This window comes from Rhinatrema bivittatum, chromosome 3, assembly GCF_901001135.1.
Source record: "Rhinatrema bivittatum chromosome 3, aRhiBiv1.1, whole genome shotgun sequence".
NCBI classification, from domain to species: domain Eukaryota; kingdom Metazoa; phylum Chordata; class Amphibia; order Gymnophiona; family Rhinatrematidae; genus Rhinatrema; species Rhinatrema bivittatum.
Genome location: NC_042617.1, coordinates 78271935 through 78296318, shown reverse-complemented (window position 1 = coordinate 78296318; position 24384 = coordinate 78271935). Strand labels below are relative to the sequence as shown.

General features: G+C 39.6%; 1 protein-coding gene across 1 annotated transcript in view; it reads left to right on the top strand.

The window, feature by feature from the left end:
• The first annotated feature begins 17049 nt into the window (after positions 1–17049).
• LOC115086926 (follicle-stimulating hormone receptor-like) overlaps positions 17050–24384 on the top strand; it is a 458076-nt gene continuing 450741 nt past the window's right edge. Inside the window, exon 1 of the mRNA XM_029593403.1 lies at positions 17050–17280. Within this exon, the coding sequence (XP_029449263.1) occupies positions 17129–17280 (152 nt within the window). The 5' untranslated portion in view covers positions 17050–17128. The remainder of the gene's footprint in view (positions 17281–24384) is intronic.

Here is a 24384-nt window from a genome sequence, read left to right as displayed (position 1 = left end):
GTGGAAGGGAGTGGACAGTGGAGTGCCTCAGGGATCTGTATCGGGACCCTTACTTTTCAATATATTTATAAATGATCTGGAAAGAAATACGATGAGTGAGGTAATCAAATTTGCATATGACACAAAATTGTTCAGAGTAGTTAAATCACAAGCAGATTGTGATAAATTGCAGGAAGACCTTGCAAGGCTGGAAAATTGGGCATCCAAATGGTAGATGAAATTCAATGTGGATAAGTGCAAGGTGATGCATATAGGGAAAAATAACCCATGCTATAATTACACAATGTTGGGTTCCATATTAGGTGCTACAACCCAAGAAAGAGATCTAGACGTCATAGTGGATAACACATTGAAATTGTTAGTTCAGTGTGCTGCGGCAGTCAAAAAAGCAAACAGAATGTTGGGAATTATTAGAAAAGGAATGGTGAATAAAACGGAAAATATCATAATGCCTCTGTATCGCTCCATGGTGAGACCGCACCTTGAATACTGTGTACAATTCTGGTCGCCGCATCTCAAAAAAGATATAATTGCGATGGAGAAGGTACAGAGAAGGGCTACCAAAATGATAAGGGGAATGGAACAGCTCCCCTATGAGGAAAGACTAAAGAGGTTAGGACTTTTCAGCTTGGGGAAGAGACGGCTGAGGGGGGATATGATAGAGATGTTTAAAATCATGAGAGGTCTGGAACAGGTAGATGTGAATCGTTTATTTACTCTTTCGGATAATAGAAAGACTAGGGGGCACTCCATGAACTTAGCATGGGGCACATTTAAAACTAATCAGAGAAAGTTCTTTTTTACTCAACGCACAATTAAGCTCTGGAATTTGTTGCCAGAGTGTGTGGTTAGTGCAGTTAGTATAGCTGTGTTTAAAAAAGGATTGGACAAGTTCTTGGAGGAGAAGTTCATTACTTGCTATTAAGTTCACTAAGGGGCGGATTTTAAAACAATACGCGCGCCGGTACTTTTGTTCGCGCCAGTGGCGCGAACAAAAGTACACCAGATTTTATAAGATACGCGCGTAGCCACGCGTATCTTATAAAATCCGGGGTCGGCGCGCGCAAGGGGGTGCACATTTGTGCAATCTGCGCGCGCCGAGCCCAGCGCGGCCTGCCTGTTCCCTCCGAGGCCGCTCCGATTTCAGAGCGGCCTCGGAGGGAACTTTTCTTCACCCTCCCCCCACCTTCCCCTCCCTTCCCCTACCTAACCCACCCCCCCCCGGCCCTATCTAAACCCCCCCCTTAACTTTGCGTGCGTCGCCGGCAGCCCCGCTCCGTCCTCCGGTCCCGGGGGTGTGGTCCGGAGGCCTCGACCACGCCCCCGGGCCAGCGCCACGCCCCCGGGCACGCCCCTGAAACGCCGCATCATTTTGGGAACGCCCCGGACACGCCCCCTCCCTCCCGGTTTCGAAAGCCCCGGGACTTACGCGCGTCCTGGGGCTTTACGCGTGCCGGCGGCCTATGCAAAATAGGTGCGCCGGCGCGCGCAGGGGTTTTAAAATCTGCCACTTAGAGAATAGCCATTGCCATTAGCAATGATAACATGGAATAGACTTAGTTTTTGGGTACTTGCCAGGTTCTTATGGCCTGGATTGGCCACTGTTGGAAACAGGATGCTGGGCTTGATGGACCCTTGGTCTGACCCAGTATGGCATTTTCTTATGTTCTTATGTTCTCTCAGGAACAAGCAGCTCCCATTGTTCCTCCTCAGGAAGGGGCAGCAAACTCTTCCCCCTGGGTTTCTAATTCAAAATCTTTTTCTCCCAAAGTAGAGTCCAGAATATTCTTGAATCAATTCACCACCATTCCCCTAGTCCCCTAAATAGGTTACAGAGAGGCAGGTCTACCTCTTCCTGGTCCTCCCAGGGACAGGGTTCCCTGTGCTCTGCCTCCAGGCAACACCTAAGAGTTTCTCAAGGTGTCCTAATAAAAAAGTAAAAAAAGGTAATCCTGAAAAAGCAATCCAGAGGTAAGCTCACCCAGCCGGTTAGTAGACTGGAAGAACCACCTCCCAACCAGGCAGGGTTTACTGTATTTCTCCAAATAGGCCTGAAAACTTAACAAATAAACAACTCCTTACTGCCACCTAATTCTTCAAAAATCTAAAAGCACTGCCAATCATCTCTCTGTAGATAGGAACTTAAATATCCTTACCAAGGGAACAGCCAGCCCAGCTTTCTCAAAGGGAGGGGCTACAATGAATGGTTCCTCCCCCTTATTTTCTGACCTAAACTGTTCTTGCTAAGAAAGATAAAGTAGGGCGACTAAAGTTATTAGACCAGAGCATTTCATTTTTCTCTAACTCCTTGATTAGTTTCCCTATTTCCATTTCTATGTTCATAAATCATAAGAACATACAAATACAAGAAATGCCATATTGGCTCAGACCAAGGGTCCATCAAGCCCAATATCCTGTTTCCAACAGTGGCCAATCCAGCTCCCAAGTACTTGGCAAGTACCCAAACATTAGATACATCTCAAGCTACTATTGCTTTTACCATAATAGCAGTTTATGGATTTATCCTCTAGAAACTTAACCAAACCTTTTTTAAACCCAGTTACATTAACTGCTATAACCACATCCTCTGGTAATGAATTCCAGAGCTTATCTATCGCTGAGTGAAACAGAATTTTCTTCGATTTATTTTAAATGAGCCACTTGCTAACTTCATGGAGTGCCCCCTGGTCTTTCTGTTATCTGAGAGTAAATAACCGATTTACATTTATTTGTTTCAATCCTTTCTTGATTTTACTTTTTTTCATATAGCTGGTTAACTTCAAAGATATTAGATGCTAGCAAACCAACCCCTAGATTTATCAAAATGCTATAATTTTGCATGGATAATGCCCACGATAAGAAAAAGGTATGTGTTGATGATAATTTTAGAATTACTGCACCACGCCCTATGTTAGTGTTTTGCATGGGTAGTATATCGTGGAGTGCATTAAAGTTTTTGTGCCCTGTTTCAGACAGACTGTTGCTATTGGTGTGTGTGTGTGTGGGGTGGGGGGGGGGGGTGCTGATAGAGAGAGAGAGCCTCAGGGGCCTTCACAGTATTCAACCATTTATATCACTATAGCAGGGCCAGCTAATAACTTGAGGTGAGGTTTTGGTGGTGGTTTTGGGTCCAGTTTGACATGCAGAGTGAGATGTACAAATAGCACCGTACACCTCAGTAAAGATTTGACATCATTTGGAGTGAGGAAAGTCTCACAAAGATGAGATTTCTACAATGTTCTCTCACGCTAGCTTGATAGTACACTGTTATAGAGTCCATTTAATTTTGTTTCAAAATTTGTTTCTTTAGTTTCAAAACAAACAAAAGTTCATTTTTTCATTTGATTCATTTTTCATTTGTCATTAAAGTCAATGGGTGAATTATTGAATCCTATGCTGGGCTCCATAATTGGGGTTTTCTAATCAACTGTCTTAGAACTTGATGAAAGAAATAATCAGAAGGGGGGAAACAACTCCAAGGTATCTATAAAGTCCGTGGAAAGTGGCAGCAAAAGTGGCATGAATAGCCTAAAGCTCCATAAAGGGGCAAAGGGGTACCAGCATTGGCAGTTTTTCTCCACATCAACATGAGAGGAGCAAAGAAGCAGCAAAAGTGGGAAGAACATCCCAAGGCTCCAAAAAAGGGGACCAGCAACAGTGACATAAATGCTTCTGGGCATTTGGAGTGTCAAATTGGCATCAAAAGTGGCATTAGCATCCTAAGTCAACATGAAGGGGGAATGACGTTGCAGAAATGGTGCAAAAAAGAAATAAGCAAGGCAGGCACTGCTAAAGGGGCCCAAGCAATATTTTTATTAGTTTTAGTTTTATGAATGTTTTTATGTAAACCTCAAAAACAACATGAGTGGTGCAAAGCAGCCCTACTCCCACCCCCAAATTGGCAAGAACAACTCAAAATGAAAGCAAGGCACAGCGGAAAAGAAAACTCAAACTTGTAAAGTCTGGCATAGAAGCAAGGTTGACTGGCACAAAGATTCTCAAGGTGCTCGATGGAATATTGATTTTCTTGTAAAATGGGTTTTCTAAATGCAACTCATATCACATTCAGAACATGAAAATTGTTTCATATATGTCTTTGATTAGCTTTTATATTAAGTTGCGAGGATAGTTTTTTTTTCTTTAGGAACTTTTTCTCATATTCTGCAGCAGAACTCTGGCTGAACAATTCCCTATTTTCTGGTTTTGCATGAGTTCTCTTACTACTGTAACTATTGTTTATTTATTTTATTTATTTATTAGCTTTTATATATCAACATTCATGGGTACATCATGCTGGTTTACAATATAACTGAAGGAGGAAATTACAAAAACCCAGGGTGGGGGGAGAGGGAGCAGAGAGAAGAGAGAAGAGGCGAGAGAAGAGAGGGAAAAACAGGAAGAGGAGAAAAGGAACAGTACCTGATGGAAAACAATATTGTTATGACAAAACTGATTGTTATGACAATCAGTAAATGGTTTCTCTTGCACTTCTTTTCTCTTGTGCTTGTAATTCTTCCTTATGAATGAGGGTTGTTTTTTGTTTTTTTTTTATAAACCACCCCAGTGTAATCAACCATTACTGGATGAGAGAACCAGGATGAGATTGTGGAGGGATTAGAAAAAAAAATACATTTAGAACAGGTGCCTTGCAATAAGTATTAAAACCTGTGTCTTTTTTTACTTTTTTTCAATTGTTTGTTGTGAGTAACAAATACCCCAGTACGAACAATAAATAAAAAAGCAAGTATGGGTGGAAATAACAGCCCAAGGGTCCAAAAAATGGTACCAACAACAGATGAACCTTTGATGGCATCTTAAGTAGAAAACTGGAACCAAATGTGGTATCACCATCCTAAGGCATCATGAAGAGGGAAGAAAGCAGAAAACATGGTAGTAAAATACCCAAGACAGGCACAGCTAAAGGGGCCAAGAAGTATAAAGAGTGAATTCAAAACCAAATCAGAATGAGAAGTACAAAGCAGCCACCCAGACTGCCAAGAACCACTCAGGTTGTAATGTCTTGTATATGACAGCAAGGCACAGTGGCAAAAAAGAATTCCAAGTCGTAATGTCTGGGCATAGAAGCAAGATGAATGACACAAAGACTCCAAGGTTCTGGGTGGAATTTTAATTTTCTTAAGCAATTGGCTTGCTAAATGAAAATGTTCTCTGCCATTATTTTTTATGGTTTGATGATGTGCAAGTTTGTCAACTATGTCTGGGACTGTTCTATAGGGATGTGCATTCGTCTAAGATGAATTAGGCAATTTCAACGAAATTGTCTAATTCATCCTGGTTTGGGGAGCCCAAATCCCAAATGAGTTTTTCCTGAAATTTCAGGAAAAATTCATTTTCGGGTTTAATGCACACTAACAGGGTTAGTGTGCACTAAACCAAAATGCGGGTCCCCCGAATTTAAAAGGCCTGAACCACAGGAAATACGAAATTTCCCACGGCAGGCTGAAAATGAAGCCCGAACCAAAAGGTTTGGGCTTCGCATATCTCTACTGTTCTATGATTGTTTTATTGTAAGGTGCCAAGAACTCTGGATCAGTGGCATATAAATTTGTAAATGAATAAATATAAATTAATATCACATTCTGAACATAAATAGTTTCACAAATGAGTGTAAATAGGTTCTATAGAGCATGCTTTCTATATTCTGTAGCTCAACTCTGGCTGTTCCATTTCCTGATTTTCTACTTTTGCATGACTGATACTTTTAACACAGTCAGAATATGGAAATGGTTACTCTAATGAGTGTGGTTAGGTTTTATAGTAAGCTGTGAGGGGTTTTTTTTTGAAAACTATTTCCTATTTTCTGTTTCTGAACTCTGGCTTTTCCATTCCCTGATTTTTTTGTTTTGCATGAGTTTTTACTGCCTGACTGAAACTGTTAACACACTCAGAACTTGTAACTAGTTTCTCTCCTCTATGTTTTCTGTTCTGCTTGTATTTCTTCCTTAAGGCTGAGGGGTTTTATAGACAAACCACCCCAGTATAATCAACAAACATGGTGTGAGAACCAGGCTGGGATCATTGTAAAGGGATTAGAACAAAACAAAGAACCATAAATAGGTGAAGCGGAGAAGAATATTTTGTTTATAAATTGTTCCGTTTTTTTTGGGTAAAGCAGAATCCCTAGTACAAAAAAAGAAGCTAACAACAGCAAGCAACACTGAGGCTTCAAAACTCCCGTACTCTTACATATTAGGCAGGTATAGCAGGTAGGCAGAGCTAAGTCTCTGTGGCAGTATAAGGGGCATGGCAAGAAGGTGTAATGGTTGCAGTCAGTACCCTATAATGGTATAAGTGACATAGAGCAAATAATGTGGTGGAGAAGATGAGTGGTATACTGAAAGGTAATCAACATGTAGCAATAGGTATAGTGCTAGAGATTTTGTGGATCCTCATAAGAATGATGGAATCAAACAGTCATTAGAGGTAATTTTCAAGCATTTCCAAAGGAGAAAGTTAAAGGTGGGAACAAAACACTATCTTTAACTTTCTTGTGTTCTGTTCCCACCTTTAACTTTCTCCTTTGGAAATGCTTGAAAATTACCTCTAATGACTGATTCCATAACTATTACCACAATCCATAAAATCTCTAGCGTTATATCTATTGCTATATGGTATAAGTGACATGTGGCAGCAAATTGCAAGTCCCCTATAGTGGCACAAGGGGTATGACAAATAGGATTGTCCTAGAAAGTCCCCTATGGTATAACTGGGGGCATAGCAGGTAGACATTAAGCAGCAGGTCCCCTAAGCTGGTATAGGAGTCTGGCAATAGGCATCATGCAGCAAGTGTCCTATAGTGGTACTAGAGGTATGGCAGCTGGGCAAGCAACAAGACCCCTATGTTGCTACTAGGAGTATGGCAGCTGGGCAGAAAGCAGCAAGTCCTCTATACTGCTACCAGGGGTATAGCAGGTAGCATGTGCCAGCAAATCCCCTGTGGTGGTTCTAAGGAGTGGTAGCTGGGTATAAGATAGCAAATCCCCTGTGCTGTTACAAGGGTGTACAAAAGAAGAAATTTCACTCAAAATTCCACACTAACTTATAATTAATTTAAATACTACTACTACTAGGGGTATGGCAGCTAGGCATGTGCCAGCAAGTCCCTTATGGTGGAAAGAGGGGCATGGCAGCTAGAAGTATTCCAGCAAGTCCCTTTGGTTGATTTAAGGTGCATGGCAGGTAAGCATGTGCCACTGCCAGTAAGTACCCTACAGTGGAATTTGTGGCATAGCAGATGGGCATGTGCTAGCAAATGCCTTATGGTGGTATAGGGATATGGTAGCTAGACATGATGTTGCAAATCCCCTATGGTGCTGCTAGTATTATGGCAGGTAGGGATCAAGTAGCAAGTCTTCTATGGTGATAGTAGGGGTATGGCATCAAACACCAGACAAAGAAAGACTACAGAAGGAATGCACATGTTTCAAAGCACATCGCTTGCATTCTCAGTTTTCAAGATCAGTATCCCTGGATCCACAGAACAGTGATTAAGTAAAATGCTTCACTGTGACATGTTGTCTCCTTGACAATGTGTCCTGGCAAGTTCTAACAAGGCACACATTACTCACTTAGCTGGCTGTTAACAGCTATACTGCAACAATTCCTAACTGACTGTATTGTACCTGGTTTTTTTTTCCATAGACTATAATGGCCTTTTAAATAAATTAGGAAAAATGAATAAGATTCATAGAATATAATGGCCATTTAAATGAACAAATAAGATTTATTTAAGAACATAAGAACATGCCATACTGGGTCAGACCAAGGGTCCATCAAGCCCAGCATCCTGTTTCCAACAGTGGGCAATCCAGGATATAGGAACCTGGCAAGTACCCAAAAACTAAGTCTATCCCATTGTACTGATGCTAGTAATAGCAGTGGCTATTTTCTAAGTCATCTGGATTAATAGCAGGTAATGGACTTCTCCTCCAAGAACTTATCCAATCCTTTTTTAAACACAGCTATACTAACTGCACTAACCACATCCCCTGGCAACAAATTCAGGAGTTTAATTGTGCGTTGAGTGCAAAGAACTTCTATTATCTGAAAGAGTAAATAACCAATTCACATTTACCCATTCTAGACCTCTCATGATTTTAAACACTTCTATCACATCCCCCCTCAGCTGTCTCTTCTCCAAGCTGAATAGTCCTAACCTCTTTAGTTTTTCCTCATAAGGGAGCTGTTCCATCCCCTTTATCATTTTGGTTGCCCTTCTCTGTACATTCTCCATCACAACTATATCTTTTTTGAGATGAAGCGACCACAGTTGTACACAGTATTCAACATGCGGTCTCACCATGGAGCGATACAGAGGCACTATGACATTTTCCAATTTATTCACCATTCCCTTTCTAATAATTGCTAACATTCTGTTTGCTTTTTTGACTGCCATAGCACACTGAACCAACAATTTCAATGTATTATCCACTAGGGGTGTGCATTCATTTGCAATGTATTGGCAATCTGCAACGTATAGGGCCATATTCATTGTATTCGTGGGGAAGCAAAACGTATCGCGATTCCCACGAATACAACGAATCTTCACCAAATTATTTGGCCGTCTAAAGGAGCGAATTTAAACAAAACCCCCACCCTCCTGACCCCCCCCCCCCACAAGACTTGCCAAAAGTCCCTGGTGGTCCAGCGGGGGTCCGGGAGCCATATTCTGCACTCACGCTGTCGGCTGCCGGTATTCAAAATGGTGCCGATAGCTTTTGCCCTTACTATGCCACAGGAGCTACTGGTGCCATTGGTCGGCCCCTGTCACATATTAGGAGCAATGGATGGCCTGCACCATCTTGTGCTCCTACCATGTGACAGGGGCCGACCAATGGCACCAGTACCCTGTGACATAGTAAGAGCAAAGGCTATTGGCGCCATTTTGATTACTGGCAGCCAAAGGCCCGAGTGCAGGAGAACACTCCCGGACCCCCGCTGGACCACCAGGAACTTTTGGCAAGTCTTGTAGGGACCCTCCTGACCCCCACAAGACTTGCCAAAAGTTCCTGGTGGTCCAGCGGGGGTCCAGGAGTGCCAGCCATCCATTGTTCCTACCATGTGACATTGGCCTACCAATGACACTTGGTAGCCCCGTGACATAGCAAGGTCAAAGGCTATCGGCAACATTTTGAATACCGGCAGCCAATGGCATGAGTGAGCAGATGGCTCCCGGTCCCCCGCTGGACCACCAGGGAGTTTGGCAAGTCTTGGGGGGGGGGGGGTCAGGAGGGTGAGGGGTTGTAGTTAATTAAATCTTAGCCGGGAAACGAATAAGAATGGATTGCATGAATGGATCGGGGGCCTCCCTTGCTGAAAGCAAAGTATCTGACCCCCGACGAATACGAATACTGAATGTAACATATGCAGTCCCTCTGCACATCCCTATTATCCACTATGACGCCTAGATCTCTTTACTGGGTGGTAGCTCCTAATATGGACCCTAACATCATGTAACTATAGCATGAGTAATTTTTCCCTATATGCATCACCTTGCTCTTATTCACATTAAAATTAATCTGCCATTTGGATGCCCAGTCTTCCAGTCTCACAAGTTCCTCCTGCAATTTATCACAATCCACTTGTGATTTAACTACTCTGAATAATTTTGTATCATCTGCAAATTTTATTACCTCACTCATCATATTCCTTTCCAGATCATTTATAAATATATTGAAAAGCACAGGTCCCAGTATAGATCCCTCAGGCACTCCACTGCCCATCCCCTTCCACTGAGAAAATTGTCCATTTAATAATACTCTATTTCCTGTCTTTTAACCAGTTTGTAATCCACGAAAGGACTTCACCATCTATCCCCATGATAAGGGGAATGGAACAGCTCCCCTATGAGGAAAGACTAAAGAGGTTAGGACTTTTCAGCTTGGAGAAGAGACGGCTGAGGGGGGATATGATAGAGATGTTTAAAATTATGAGAGGTCTAGAATGGGTAGATGTGAATCAGTTATGTACTCTTTCGGATAGTAGAAAGACTAGGGGGCACTCCATGAAGTTAGCATGGGGCACATTTAAAACTAATCGGAGAAAGTTCTTTTTTACTCAACGCACAATTAAACTCTGGAATTTGTTGCCAGAGGATGTGGTTAGTGCAGTTAGTATAGCTGTGTTTAAAAAAGGATTGGATAAGTTCTTGGAGGAGAAGTCCATTACCTGCTATTAAGTTCACTTAGAGAATAGCCACTGCCATTAGCAATGGTAACATGGAATAGACTTAGTTTTTGGGTATTTGCCAGGTTTTTATGGCCTGGATTGGCCACTGTTGGAAACAGGATGCTGGGCTTGATGGACCCTTGGTCTGACCCAGTATGGCATTTTCTTATGTTCTTGTGTTCTTATGTTTACTTTTCCTAGAAGCCTCTCATGAGGAACTTTGTCAGATGTCTTCTGAAAATCCAAATACACTACACCTACCGGTTCACCTTTATCTACATGTTTATTAACCCCTTCAAAAAGTAAAGCAGATTTGTGACGCATCCATCTCAATTTGTTTTGGGGACCCCTAAAAGAAATGAAATAGAGTCAATTTGTTTCAGGATGCCCATTTGTTTCAAACAAATGCTCATCCCTAGATTGAGAAGCCTAAAAGATCCAAGGCTTTCTAAAAAGGCATTAAAAATCATTTTATTTAAACCTGCTTTTGGTATTAATTTAATGTTTAATATTATTTTTATTATGTATTGATTTAGAACATAAGAACATAAGAAATGCCATACCGGGTCAGTCCAAGGGTCAATCAAGTCCAGTATTCTGTTATCAACAGTGGCCAATCCAAGTCACAACCACATGGCAAGTACCCAATCATTAGACAGATCACAAGCTACTGTTGATTTCATATGGATTGTATGTAAGATCTCAATGTTTTCTTTTAATATTGTGAATGTTATGATGCAACCTGCCCTGAACATAGGAAGGGTGGGCTAAAAATGTTATAAATAAATAAATAAACAGATGGGTGCTTGAAAAATAGATAACAGCTGCATTCATAAGCGTGTTTAACAGAAGTGCCTTCATGTTTTTACAAATCTTTATATGCATTCAATACATGAGGTCATCAGAGAGGGACTTCCATAAGTGAGGGCCTGCTACCATAAAATCTCTTGAACAAGATTCATTCAGATGAACAAGGCATGCAGAAGGAACATCCATTAGATTTTGGAGAGCTGATCTCATAGCTTTCAACAACCTATAGACTAGGTAGTTCACTTACGCAAGCTGGAGTTTCTCTACTTAAAGTCTTATGTCTTAATTTAAACATTTTAAATTTGTTTCTCCAGGTGATTTATAACCACTGCAAAGGACAGAGTACAGAAGTCATATGATCTCTTAATCTGTCCCAGTTAAGACCCTTGCAGCTGCATTCTGTACTATCTGTAATGCCCACAATATAGACCTACGTATAATGAGTTACAATAGCACTATCTTGCCAGCACTAATGATTGTAAAATAGTACAAAAATCATCAGATGATGGATTAGGCTTTATCCTTCTAAGAATATGTAATTTATAGAACACACTTTGAGCTACAGGTTTCATCTGTAGATTCAGAGATAGATTTGACTACATTAATACCCCAAGGTTCCTCATCTGAGAGGAAAAGGAAGTTAGATGATTCTCAAATTGGAAGGGTAGGGAGTGGATACTGTTTATCATTTCAGACTTATTAATATTTAAGCATAGTCTATTCTATGTTAGCAATTGATTTAAATCCTTCATGCAACTGGCTATAGAATGATAAGCATTGTCTACCATGTATTGAACACTTTTATATCTGCTATGACAGAGTCATCTGGAACAGGACATTGCATTTCTATTAGTATCTCATCAAAATACTGACCTATTAAATTGGATAGCACCATTTCCTTTCTGCTGAAATTTTCCATACTGAGACCAGATGGAATTTGGTTTCAGACTTCATCTGGCATTCATTTAATATATTTGGCACTGTTCAAACAGATCTAGTTATAATGTGCAACAAAAGCTATCAGATGTCAGTATTTCTTTTTAATCATATAAATTATTACCTGCATTCATCTTTATAAATTAGTGTTGTAAACGCATAAATGTCCAAAATGGTAATTTTTAAAATGTATCAATACCATGTCCTATGATAAAAATCAACATACATACTATAGCAAATTTTGAAATAATGCTTATAGAACTGAGAAAGTATGAATCTTTTACAAAGCATAAATAAAACAGTCCTTTTTCACTTCTACGTGGTCATCTCTTACCTTGTATCAGTGTAATGTTGCGCATCAATATGCCTTCTAGAGTGTTTTGTTCCACTCAGTCAGGCTTTCTACATGTGCCCTCTTTAAAGCTGGCACATCTCACTGAAATCCTTGAATGGGTCTTTTCCATAGCTGGATCATATTTCTGGAAAACTTTCCTAGAGCACCCGCGACCTCCAATTTGTACACAAACTTTCAGGAACCATCTGAAGTCCTATTTATTTCAGCAAGCCTTTCATTGTGGTCAGGAGCCCTGGTCTTCTGCGCCTTCACTCAAAGCAACCAAAGGGTATTTATTCAGCTTCACACTTGAATTGCCAATTCTATTCTAACCAAAGGGCAGCATTTTAGCTATGGCAGTCTTCTTAATGTTGTTATTTGGATTTGATGCATGTTGAGCTTGTTCTCTGCCTTGAACAATGTAAAGTGTGGCTAAAATGTTTTAAATAAATACATGTTTAGAGAATAGGTTTGGAAATGATGGAGAAAATTTAGCTTTAAAACTTAGTTAAACAAAATAAGTAAAAACACCCTCTTGTAGAGACTATTCTGCCATTATAAGAACATAAGAATATAAGATGTGCCATGCTGGAACAGATCAAAGTTCATTGAGCCCAGTATTCCGTTTATGACAATGGCCAGTCTGGGTCAAAAGGATATAGCAGATCCCAAATAGTTGATCTATTTCACTTCCAGAAGTTAATGATGGCTAATCTGGCTAATAACTATCTGGCAAGTCTATCTGGCTAATAACTATTTATGGACTTTTCTTTCAGGAATGAGTCCAACCCTCTTTGGAACCCTACTATGTTAATTGCCTTGACCACATCCTCTGGTAACAGATTCAATCAATATCATGATTGTGCGCAGAGTGAAAAAATACTTTCTATGACTTATTTTAAATCTGCCAGTTGCTAGTTTCATGGAGTATCCCCTAGTCCTACTATTATTTGAAAGTTAAATAAATGTTCCCTCTTTACCCATTCCACCCCACTCATGATTTTATAAATCTCAAAAATATATCCTCTTACTTATCTCTTCTTTACTCTGTTTAGCCTTTCTCCATAAGGATATTTATTCATTCCCTTTATAACTTTTGTTGTCCTTCTCTGTATATTGTCTATGTCTTTTTTGAGAAGGAGTGACCAGATCTGCACATAATACTCAAGGTGCAGTCGTACCATGGATCTATACAAAGGCATTATAATATTCTCAGTTTTATTTCCTATTCTTTTCCAAATACTTCCTAACATTCTATTTGCCTTTTGAACTGCCACCGCTCACTGAGCCAAAGATTTCAAGGTATTGTCCATAAGGACTCTGGGGTCTTTTTCCTGGGAGGTGATTCCTAACACAGAACACAGCATCGTGTACCTGTAGTTGGGATTATTTGTCTCCAAGTACATTATTTTGCACTTGTCTGTCATTTAAATGCCAGTCTCCCAAGTTTCTTCTACAGTTCCTTACAATCTGCTGCTGTTTTAACAAATTAAGGGGGTCATTTTTCAAAGCGATCGCACGCGAAAAGGGACTTTTCACGTGCGATCACTAAAAAGTGGCAGCATCAAGACCCTAACAGGAGGAGTTGGGGTGGTACCGGGGCGGACGCCGTGAAGACAGCATGGACGGCGAAAAGGTAAGGAGCCTTTTCACTGCCTATTTCGCGCCCAATAGCACCACCTTTTATGATGGCGCTATTGGGTGCAAAAGCTGGCAGCGATCGAACCGCAGAAGTGCGATCGCTGCTGGCTTTCGCAGGCCTGCCCCCCACTTTGCCCCCGCCTCCCTGTACCGTGCGAAAATCTTAGAAAATCTAGGCCTAAAATCTAGGGTTTTCACCGGGTTTGTGATGAATCTAAGCATACTTAGAATAATCTAGGCCTAAAACTATTTTGTGTCACCTGCAAATGCGGTCCCCTTACTCACTGTTCCCTTTTCCAGATAATTTATGAATATGTTAAATAGCACATAACCCAATACAGACACCTGGGGCACTCCACTAATAATCTTCATTTGGAAAACTGACCATTTAGTCCTTACCTCTGTTTTCTGTCTTTAATCCAGATAACAATCTAAAATAGGACACTACCTCCTATCCTATGAGTTCCCAAGTTCTTGCATCTTCTTCATTTACTCTAGTTTTCTTTTAAATATGTTTGTTAAACAATATACTTATAAAGTATTTACAAATCAATTTTCATTTGTAATTACACAAAGGGGCAGATTTTAAAAGCCCTGCACGCGTAAATCCGGCTGGATTTACGCGCGCAGGGGGGTTACGCGCTCCAAGCCTATTTTGCATATGCCCGGTGACGTGCCAAGCCCCGGGATGCGCATATGTCCCGGGGCTTTGAAAAAGGGGCAGGAAGGGGGCGGGGGCAGGGCACCGGTCCAGGGGCAGTCAGGGGGCGGGACTGAGGCTTCCAGCACAGCGGCCGTGCCGGGGGATCGCGCACTGGCAGCCGACCGGTGAACGCAAGTTACGCCTGCCATAGGCAGGCGTAAATAACAAAATAAAGGTAGGGGAGGATTTAGGTAGGGCTGGGGGGGGGGGTTAGATAGGGGAAGGGAGGGGAAGATGGGGGAGAGGAAGGAAAGTTCCCTCCGAGGCCGCTCCAATTTCGGAGCGGCCTCAGAGGGAATGGGGAAAGCCATCGAGGCTCCCCCAGGGCTCGGCATTCACAAGGTGCACAAGTGTGCACTCCCTTGCGAGCGCCAACCCCGGATTTTATAACATGCACGTGGCTGAGCATATTTCTATGATAATATTTTATAAGAATCTAAATAAGAATATGAGAAACACATACACGCGTATTATTAAATACATGTATCTCTATCCAACAACATAGACACGTATGTATTCTTATGCACAAATACATGCTATGCCCTAAAAGCGAGTATTTCAATGCATTGGATGCTCATACATTTCCTATCTATTTAAAAAATATATGTGCATATATTTTTCGCACAAAAATAAATTAGGAATTACTCATGTAAAACCTGATTTACACTCACTAGTCAATATATTTTAAAGCATGCGCACGTAATTGAAATGACCAGTTTACCAATTACTCCACCAATTTGACCAGTCCTTCTCCAGGTCATTGCAAGTGTCTTTGTTCTACTGCCTTATCTCCCTCCCCCCCCCCCCCCCCCCCACTCACCTAGACCTTCCAACTGAGCCAATAATAATACACAATAAAAACATCTGATATCAATTATCATGATAATTATCAGGTATAAAATAACACCAGTAAGTTGCCAAATGTACATGGATGTCTTTTAAAATAGCGTGCACCTATTGACCTTGCCCCAGAAGGCCCTTAGACTTCTCCTTTTTTCCTTGTATATAAATGCATGCAAAACATAAATATGTGCATATTTTTGACGTTTTTATACATGCTACTTTTGAGAAATTCACCCATAAGTATGCTTAGAATCATCACAAACCTGGTGGAAAAAAGGTCAAATTTCAGTTTATTAACTGAAAGACATGATCTAAGTAAGATCTGTGAAATACTATATTGACAGAGTCAAATGAACATTCTAAAATAAGGATGATGTTTACAGTGGCATTCCATTCTCAGAACAGAGACTGAATATAAGAAAAAGAACACTATGTGCCTAGCTTGTCTGCTAGGTATGGTATGATTAGCTCCATATGCAAAATGAATGCTTGAAAAATAAAATTTCCCAGTTGTTCGTATATGGGTTCCATATGCAAAAATAATCTCTTGTAGCACTCTGTGTTTTCTTCCAAACGTTCACTCTGCAAATATGTATGGACTTTGCATTCAACTACTTGATATTGCACATTCAACTGCAACACTTGTAATTTACTTGAATTTATTTTTAGATGTGACATTGAAGTTGCATGACTTCAACTGCCAAATCTAATTTCAGTATGAGTTTAAAAGAACTGCACAGGGCTCACATGTAAGTTCAACTAAACTCATACAATGTACATCACCATCACCATCTGTATGATCTAATAGATATATACAGTAGATATATAGACATGAATGTATTTTAACATATTTATCTGTTTGTATATTTATTAATCTCTTCTCATACACTACATGCCATTTCATTTTCCAGTGGAAAAAATGGTGTACTTTTGGGGTTAGAGAGCAAGGAGTATTATTTCATGTTATCAGTTCTAGGCACTTTCTAACTCATATGACTTTTCACTGAGACCATGTTGTCTCTGTGAAAAGTATTCTTAACACACTCAACTTGACATTTTTATTTACAGCATTAGGTAATCCCCAGTTTTCAAGACAGGAACATATATCTTTTGAATAGAAGACTCCTGAAGTTTTCCTTTGGATACTAAATTTGCATTTTGCATTTTAAATAAATATGTTAGATTTATTACCTTGCTTATCTCCCATAAAACATGTGCCGACAAGTAGTTTTGTTTTAAGAGTGTAAGAGTTGCAGCTACAGGTGTATTCTTTCAATAGAATACTCAGACAAAGGAGCAGACCTAAGAAAAATAGTATTTGTATTGTAAATGTTCCGTTTGTGAAGTTGTCATTTTTTCTCAGCCTTAGCCTTGGGCTGGCAACAATAATATAAAGAAATTGGTGTTGTTCAGCAATATTATTAAGAAACAAAATGACTATATTACTATCTCAGATTCAACTCATTTCACACCTACAGTTCATCTTGGAGCACAGTAGAAATGAAAGGCCATAAACTGAAATGTACAAAGAAGTCGTCCCTTTGGAGTCACATGGTACACCTCTGTACTTTTTTTTTTTTTTTCAAGGCGGATCTTCAGCTAAGAGAATCATTCTTAGAGAGAAGGCTGTGGAGTTCTCTAATGAAAGAGGGAAACAGCAGATGTAGACAAGCATGCCTCTTTTTTCTCTTTTCCTGCTGGTTTTCCTTGGTCCTTGCTATGGATGTCATCATCACCTCTGTCACTGTTATAACAGGGTTTTCGAATGCCAGGAAAGTAAGGTGATCCAGATTCCTCGGGACATACCTAAGAACTCCACTGCACTGTGAGTAGAAAAACAAACTCTTAACTGTTTCAAGCTCTTTTAGTTTATAAACTGTGACTTGGTTGCACTATGATCAGTGTGTTTTGGCAGTCCCACGATTTGCAGCTGAAAATATGTTCCGTCACATTAGTGATGTTGCAGATAAGAATGCTTTTCTCAGATTCATAACCATCACATTCACAAACATATAGATAGATAAATAGGTAGATAAATATAGATAGAAAGTTAGATAGATAGGCAAACATAGATAGCTTGAGAGCTTGGTATTGCAAAATGTACTTCCTTTACAGTTTTAAACTTGTTTTCTTCTTGATACCATCTGTCCTTCAGAACAAAATGATAAACACATATTCTTAAATCCAATCTGCCTTGATTGGAAATGGTAAAAGTAGTTCTGACTCTAAGAAATGAAGAGAACAAAATTCCCTTTCATTGCAGTATAATAAAGAACTTTACATTTGTGTTATGCCTTGTGCAGTATTGTCTCTTTCTAAGAACAAGTGCTTGTTTGCCTCTATGGAACTTTCAGTTTGCTTACGTGATCAATCATATAGTACAAACACTGTGGGCTAACTAGAAGGAACAAAATCTCCCAGGAGGGAGAAGGAAGAAAGTTCCGACCCTCACAATCTATACATGAGATAAAAAATATGTGCTACATTCTGAAGTCAGAGATGTTTATATTTTTGCATTACTGTGTTTCTTGCAGTCATCTTTTCAATAACTGTGAAGAAGATATACAAAAAAAAGAAAATGCTGTATTCAAAACTGGAATACTTCCTTGTATGTTAATTCTGTCAACTTGATATCAGATTAATTAGTAATACCCTAAAAGTTACCAGATCCCTTCCACCTTTTTACATAGGGTGTAGACATGTGTTGTACTAAAGCTAAAAGAAAGCAGACAATAATGAGAAGAAACAGAAGAAATGTGCAGGTTGCTCAACCTGAACTGCATCATTATTATTAGAAGTTGAAAACTCTACTATAAACTGCCTGCAATCCTTGTTATTTGAGCTTGGTTTAGAAACTGACTCCACTTAGCTAAATTATATAGCACTTTCCAGGTATTAACATTTTTAAAAATGCAGTTTTGAATTTTATTTTTCACTTGAAAAAAGGTGGGTAGAAATTCACAAATATGGGTCAATATAATGAAGGCCATCTTAAGTTATTAGGCACCCATGCAGAGAAAAGGGGCAGGTCCTTGTTGCCACCTAGTGATCATAGATTCACTGTTATTCCTAGAAAGGTAGATAATAAGGAAAAAGTTATATCATTATAAGGACTGAAATCTTGAAGGGCTGAGCAACATTAATTTCTTTATCTGTGTAAAGCACTTTGGAAATTACCCTCTAGAAGGTGATTGGAATGGGAATCAACCACATAATGTATCTGTTCTGCTACTCTGTTGTTCTTTATTGGTGACCTGGGCTGAGATACAAGAAGTCAAGTAACCAATACAGAAATGTGAAAACAAAGGTATTTATTTTGTTTGTTGCATACGATTGTAATATTTTCTTGGCAATGGACAAAGTGACTGAAATTTTTGTTTTGGACTTCTTATGTTTCTGTGTGGTCACATTTACTAAAGAACAGCTTTCACCAATTTGCCCATGAAGTTACGTAAATCTGTCTCCCTGGGAGTTTCTTTTTCTTTCTTATTGTGTCTGAATTAAACAAGTTTGTCTGGAGCAATTATAGTAATCTTTTAATTATACTCCATAACGAAAGCTCTCAGCATCTTTTGCAAAGAGGCCACACTATTATTTTGATCCAGTTTACAGTCGATACAGTTTGTGTTTGTACTGGAGAAACAGATGAGTCTTCTTTGCTAGAATTTGCAAATGCCAGTCCCAGGTTCAGACAGATTGACAAATATGGCCAGCAGAGATGGCTTAGCAGAACCAGGATCTAGTTCATCACCACTTCAAAAAACACAAAGTAGAAAATTTGTACATAGGATCAGCTTAAGTTAAGCAATATATTCTGATAAACTATCCAGCATAAGTTATAAGAAGGTTCCATTATCAAGTCTGCAAAAAGTGAGTTGGATTATGCCTTGATACCAGTCAGTATTGATTCTTATATCTTGAAGTATGGTGTGACTGTTTCAAGAGTCAAAGGAAATATCACAAAAATGGCTACCACGAGGGTTAAATGACTGTTTTCCTTTTTTTGAACAATGAACCATTAAGATCTATTCTTCAGGGTAAAGACAAATTAAAAAGAAAACAAACAAAAAGAAAATAACAACATATGGATTAATACAAGTTCATTTTTGGTTTTATGTATTTTCTTGTGGTTATTTTGTTAAGTTCAAATCTTTTTGTGTCAAAAATGTAACCATTTTCATGATGCAATAGATCTTGCTCCAATATTCCTTTATAAAACTCTTTTGTTTATTACACTTAAAATATTAAATCATTAATCTACATTATTTTCCTGTATGTCAGTGGAACTTGTGTACTATAAACAATAATAGATCATATAATAATAATAATATAATAATAATAATAATAATCTCTATAATGTGAAGGAAGCTTTATATACACACACAGATTAGGATTAAACAAATGTCACTGTGGGAACAATTTTCAAACTGTCTTCACTGGGGCAAAATCGAAAGATACTTATCACCCAGAGACTTTGCACATCTTTTCAAAGAAAAAGTACATATACATACTTTCATTTGGAAATTTGTTATAGGTACAAAGTATGAATGTGCATTAATTTTAAATAAATAGCACATCTGACCTAAAAATTACCTTGCTTGAAAATACCCTAAATTTTCAGGAATTTTCATTTTTTAAAATGCCTCCCTGAGACCTTCCAGCCTTCCCCCTGCTTAGACCACAAAGACAACCCTGAGGACTAGGCCTACTTTGATCGCTGGCTTGAGCTAAGGAAAGCTAGGGCCTCCCAGGGCCCTTCTGACACTGGTTCCTGCCCCTGAAGGAAAATAGCAAGGTCTGAATGAACACAGATGGGCTAAGCCAGGCCCAGTGAGGACTTCCCCAGGTTCCTCTCAAACTCCTGGAAAAATTAGCCAAAGTTGGGGACCTCCCCAGTTCTCACTTACCTCCTTCCAACAAATGAAAATGGGCAGGAGCCACTAGCACCATTATGTTGATTCGGAGCCCCTGGTAGAGTGGACATAATGTTGTTGCTGAGAGTAGATAGTGGACTGAACCACTGCCCCAAAGCACAATCAGTAGGAGGTTGCTAGCAACGTTTATTCCAGCAGTATAATATTGTGTCTTCTAGAGTTTTCCAGAAGATCGTTAAGAAAGAGCGTGGTAAAGAATGGAAGCAGTTTTCTTTTTTTTTCTCTCTCCTGCATGTGGTTTATAGGAGGGTTTTCAACTCATTCCTTGGGATACACTTTGCCAGTCAAGTTTTCAGGTCATCCACAGTGAATATATATGAGAGATTTTGTATACAATGGAGGCAGTGCATGCAAATCTTTTGCATATGAACACAAGAATTTGCCATACTGGATCATACCGAGTGTCCATTGAGCCCAGTATCCTATTTCTATCAGTAGCCAAACCAGGTCACAAATAACTGGCAAGATCCCAAACATAAATAGATCCCATGCTGCTATCACATAATGATAAGTAGTGGCTATTTCTTTGCCTGCTTGGCTAATTGCATTCTTGACTTCTCCAGGAATTTGATCATACCTTTTTTAAATCCAGATATACTAACTGCCATAACCACATCCTCCAGTAATGAATTCCAGAGCTTAATTGTCCATTGAGTGAAAAATAATTTTCTCCAATTTGTTTTGAATGTGCTACCTAACTTCATATACATCTTCCTAGTCTTTGTTTTTTTTAAAAAGTAAATAATCAGTTTGCATTTACCCATTCTATTCCACTCATGATTTTATAGACCTCTACCATATCCCCCCTCAGACATCTCTTCTGTAAGCTAAACAGACCCAATCTCTTTAACTTTTCCTCATAGGGGAGCTGTTCCATTCCCTCTATTATTTTGTTCACCATTCTCTGTACGTTTTCCAATTCAACTATATCTTTTTGAGATGTGGCAACCAGAACTGCACATAGCACTCTTAAGAACAATACAGGGGCATTAAAACATTTGACATTTTATTCTCCATTCTTTTCCTAAAAATTCCTATCATTCTGTTTGCTTTTTTGACCATCATCACATACTAAGGATTTCAAAATATTGTCCATTATGATACCGAGGTGCTTTTCCTGGGTGGTAACTACTAATATGGAACCTATCGTCGTGTAGCTATAATGTGAGTTACTTTTCTCCATGTGCATTTGTCCACATTAAATTTCATCTACCATCTAAGTACCCAGTCTTCCAGTCTCACTAGATCTTTCTGCAATTTTTTGCAATCCACATTTGATTTAAAAACTTTGAATAATTTTGTGTCATCTGCAAATTTGATCACTTCACCCATTTTCCCTTTGCCAGATCATTTATAAATATATTTTAAATCAGCAACCCCAGTACTGATCCCTGAAGCACTCCACTATTTACCCTTTTTTTTTTTTTACTGAAAAACTGATGATTTAGTCCTATTCTCTGCTTCCTATCTTTTAACCAGTTTGCATTCCACACCAGGACATTGCCTCCTATTCTGTGACTTTTTTATTTTCTCAAGGTCCCTCATGGGGCACTTTGCAAATGCCTTATGAAAATCCAAAATCACTACATCTACTGGCTCACTATTATCCATATATTTATTAACTCCTTCCAAAAAAATGTAGCAAACTGGTGAAGAAAATTTTCCTTGTGTAAATACATGCTGTCTGTATCCCATAAAACCATGTCTTTCTATATGTTCTGGGATTTTGTTCTTTAGAATAGTTTCCATAATTTTTCCCTGCACTGAAGTCAGACTCATGGTCTATAGTTTCCCGAATCACCCTTGGGATTAAAAATTGGGATTACTTTGGCAACCCTCCAGCCTTCAGGCACAGCCAAGGATCCCAATGAACGGTTACAAATTACCTGTAAACAGATGTTCTTTTTCATTTTTTAGTTCTTTTAGAACTCTGGGGTATATACCATCTGATCTGGGTGATTTGCTACTCTTTAATTTGTCAGACTGCCTATTACACATTGGATCTATTGATTCTTCATAAAGGATTAGGCTATCAGGCAGTTAATATTACTGGCTTTTGTTTTTGAGATCCCCACTCTAGGGAGAAAGTCACCACATATTTCCACCCTCTAAATTGGGAGTCAATGGTCCTAAGATATGTGGCCTAATTAAGAAGTACATTTTTTCCCAAGTCTTGGAAGATAGCCTTTATCCTTAGTGCTTCTTAACCTTTGTAGGAAAGGATCCTGTTTGAAGTTTTTGGAGATTTTTGTGGGCTTGGAAGTTAGCCAGTGGAGGAATTGGAAGCTTGTAGCTGCACCACCAGGGTTTGCTTATCCAGCAATACTCATTGCCATCCAAGCAATAGCGAGGAGAAGAGGGTGCCTATGCAGTACATCATCAGAGGAGTGAAAGAGAGGAGAAGAAGCTCAGAGAGACATTAAGCTTAAAGAACAGGTAGAAAGGGAGTGTAATGATTAGGAAATCCACATAGTCATTCTCTAGGAAAACCCAAGGAAAAATAGACATTGAGGGGGCTCTGGAAGACTGTGATTGTGATTGAAACAGTTTATTACTGTGAATTCATAACCAAGAAAATGTGTAATATTTTACATCATTGCCACTGAAGACTTTTAAGTAAAAATGTATTTGCTGCAGCACCACCTCCATTTTGAAGAGTGTTTATTCTCAGAAAGTATGATAGTCAAATTTCTAAGGTCTGTGAAGTTTTACTTTCATTCTGGGACCTTGGATTGCATCCAGTGTGCAGTGAGAGTGTCAAGAATCAGCAGCAACTACAGTGGACTCCCTTGCCAGAGAATGACATGTGGCGGGAGGGGTACCACATTTAAAAAATGATTGTTTCTCATTGTTGTCTTTTTTATAAAGATGGTCTCATCTGTATTGGTCAAGTCTGATGCTAGCAGTGGGGAATGACATGCTTAGTATTTCCTATTGTAGCATTCCAGTAATTAATGAAGTATGCTTTAGTGATTCATCTATTTTATGGTTGTAAGGTCTTTTTACATTTTCATAGTGTTTTCTAGCCTTAAATAGTATGTGATATTTAGCCATATACCTGCACTTTTGCCTCAGTAAGGATGTATATGCATTTAAAATAAAAGGGTAAGGCCGCAGCCTGATTCTTACCTTCAGGTCCTCTGGTAAGGGGCCCGTGAAATTTCTTCAATTTGCCTGTGGATTTGCTGGCTAGAGACCCGAAAGAACCTGAGTCATTTCCGGGTTGGAGAACTGGTGACGTCAGAGTTGGAGGAGGAGCCGGATAGGCATAAAAACCTGCTTATACTGGCGCACCGCCGCCGCAGCCTGATTCTTATCTTCGGTTCCTCTGGTAAGAGGCCCGTGAAATTTCTTCAATTTGCCTGTGGGTTTGCTGGCAGAGACCCCAAAGAACCTCAGTTTTTCTGGGTTGGAGAGCTGGTGACGTCAGAGTTGGAAGAGGAGCCAGATAGGCATAAAAACCTGCCAATACCGGCGCGCCGCCGCCGGCGTGACAGCTAAGCCGCACGCAGCCAAGGGGCGCGCGGATTTGCCCTGCTTAGTCCGGGTTGGAACGGAGTGGGACGGAATCTTGCAGGTTGCGGTCACGGAGAACAATTACAAGCTAAGTACAAGTCAAATTTTTATTGTCTAACTTGCAAGCAATCCTGGCTGGGTAACATTTTGGAAATTAATTACATGTGTATTATCAAATCGCTATGCCTCACACCAAGAGGAAAGCGAAATTGAGGGGAACTTCTTTAACATCAACGCCAAATAAGATGCTTCAACCCAGCATTAAGGAATGCTTCCAAGCTTTTTCTACATATACACCGGAAGGGGCCGCTGATAGCACAGCTCAGGAGCAGGAGAAGAGCTATCTGGACAATGAAACATCTCTTACTCCCGGTGCCCCAGAAAAACCTGTCCCTCCATCAATAAGGGTTATGGAAACTCAATCTGCATCAAAATAATCTTTTAATTCTCAGAATGAAGATTTGAATTCAAGCAAAGTA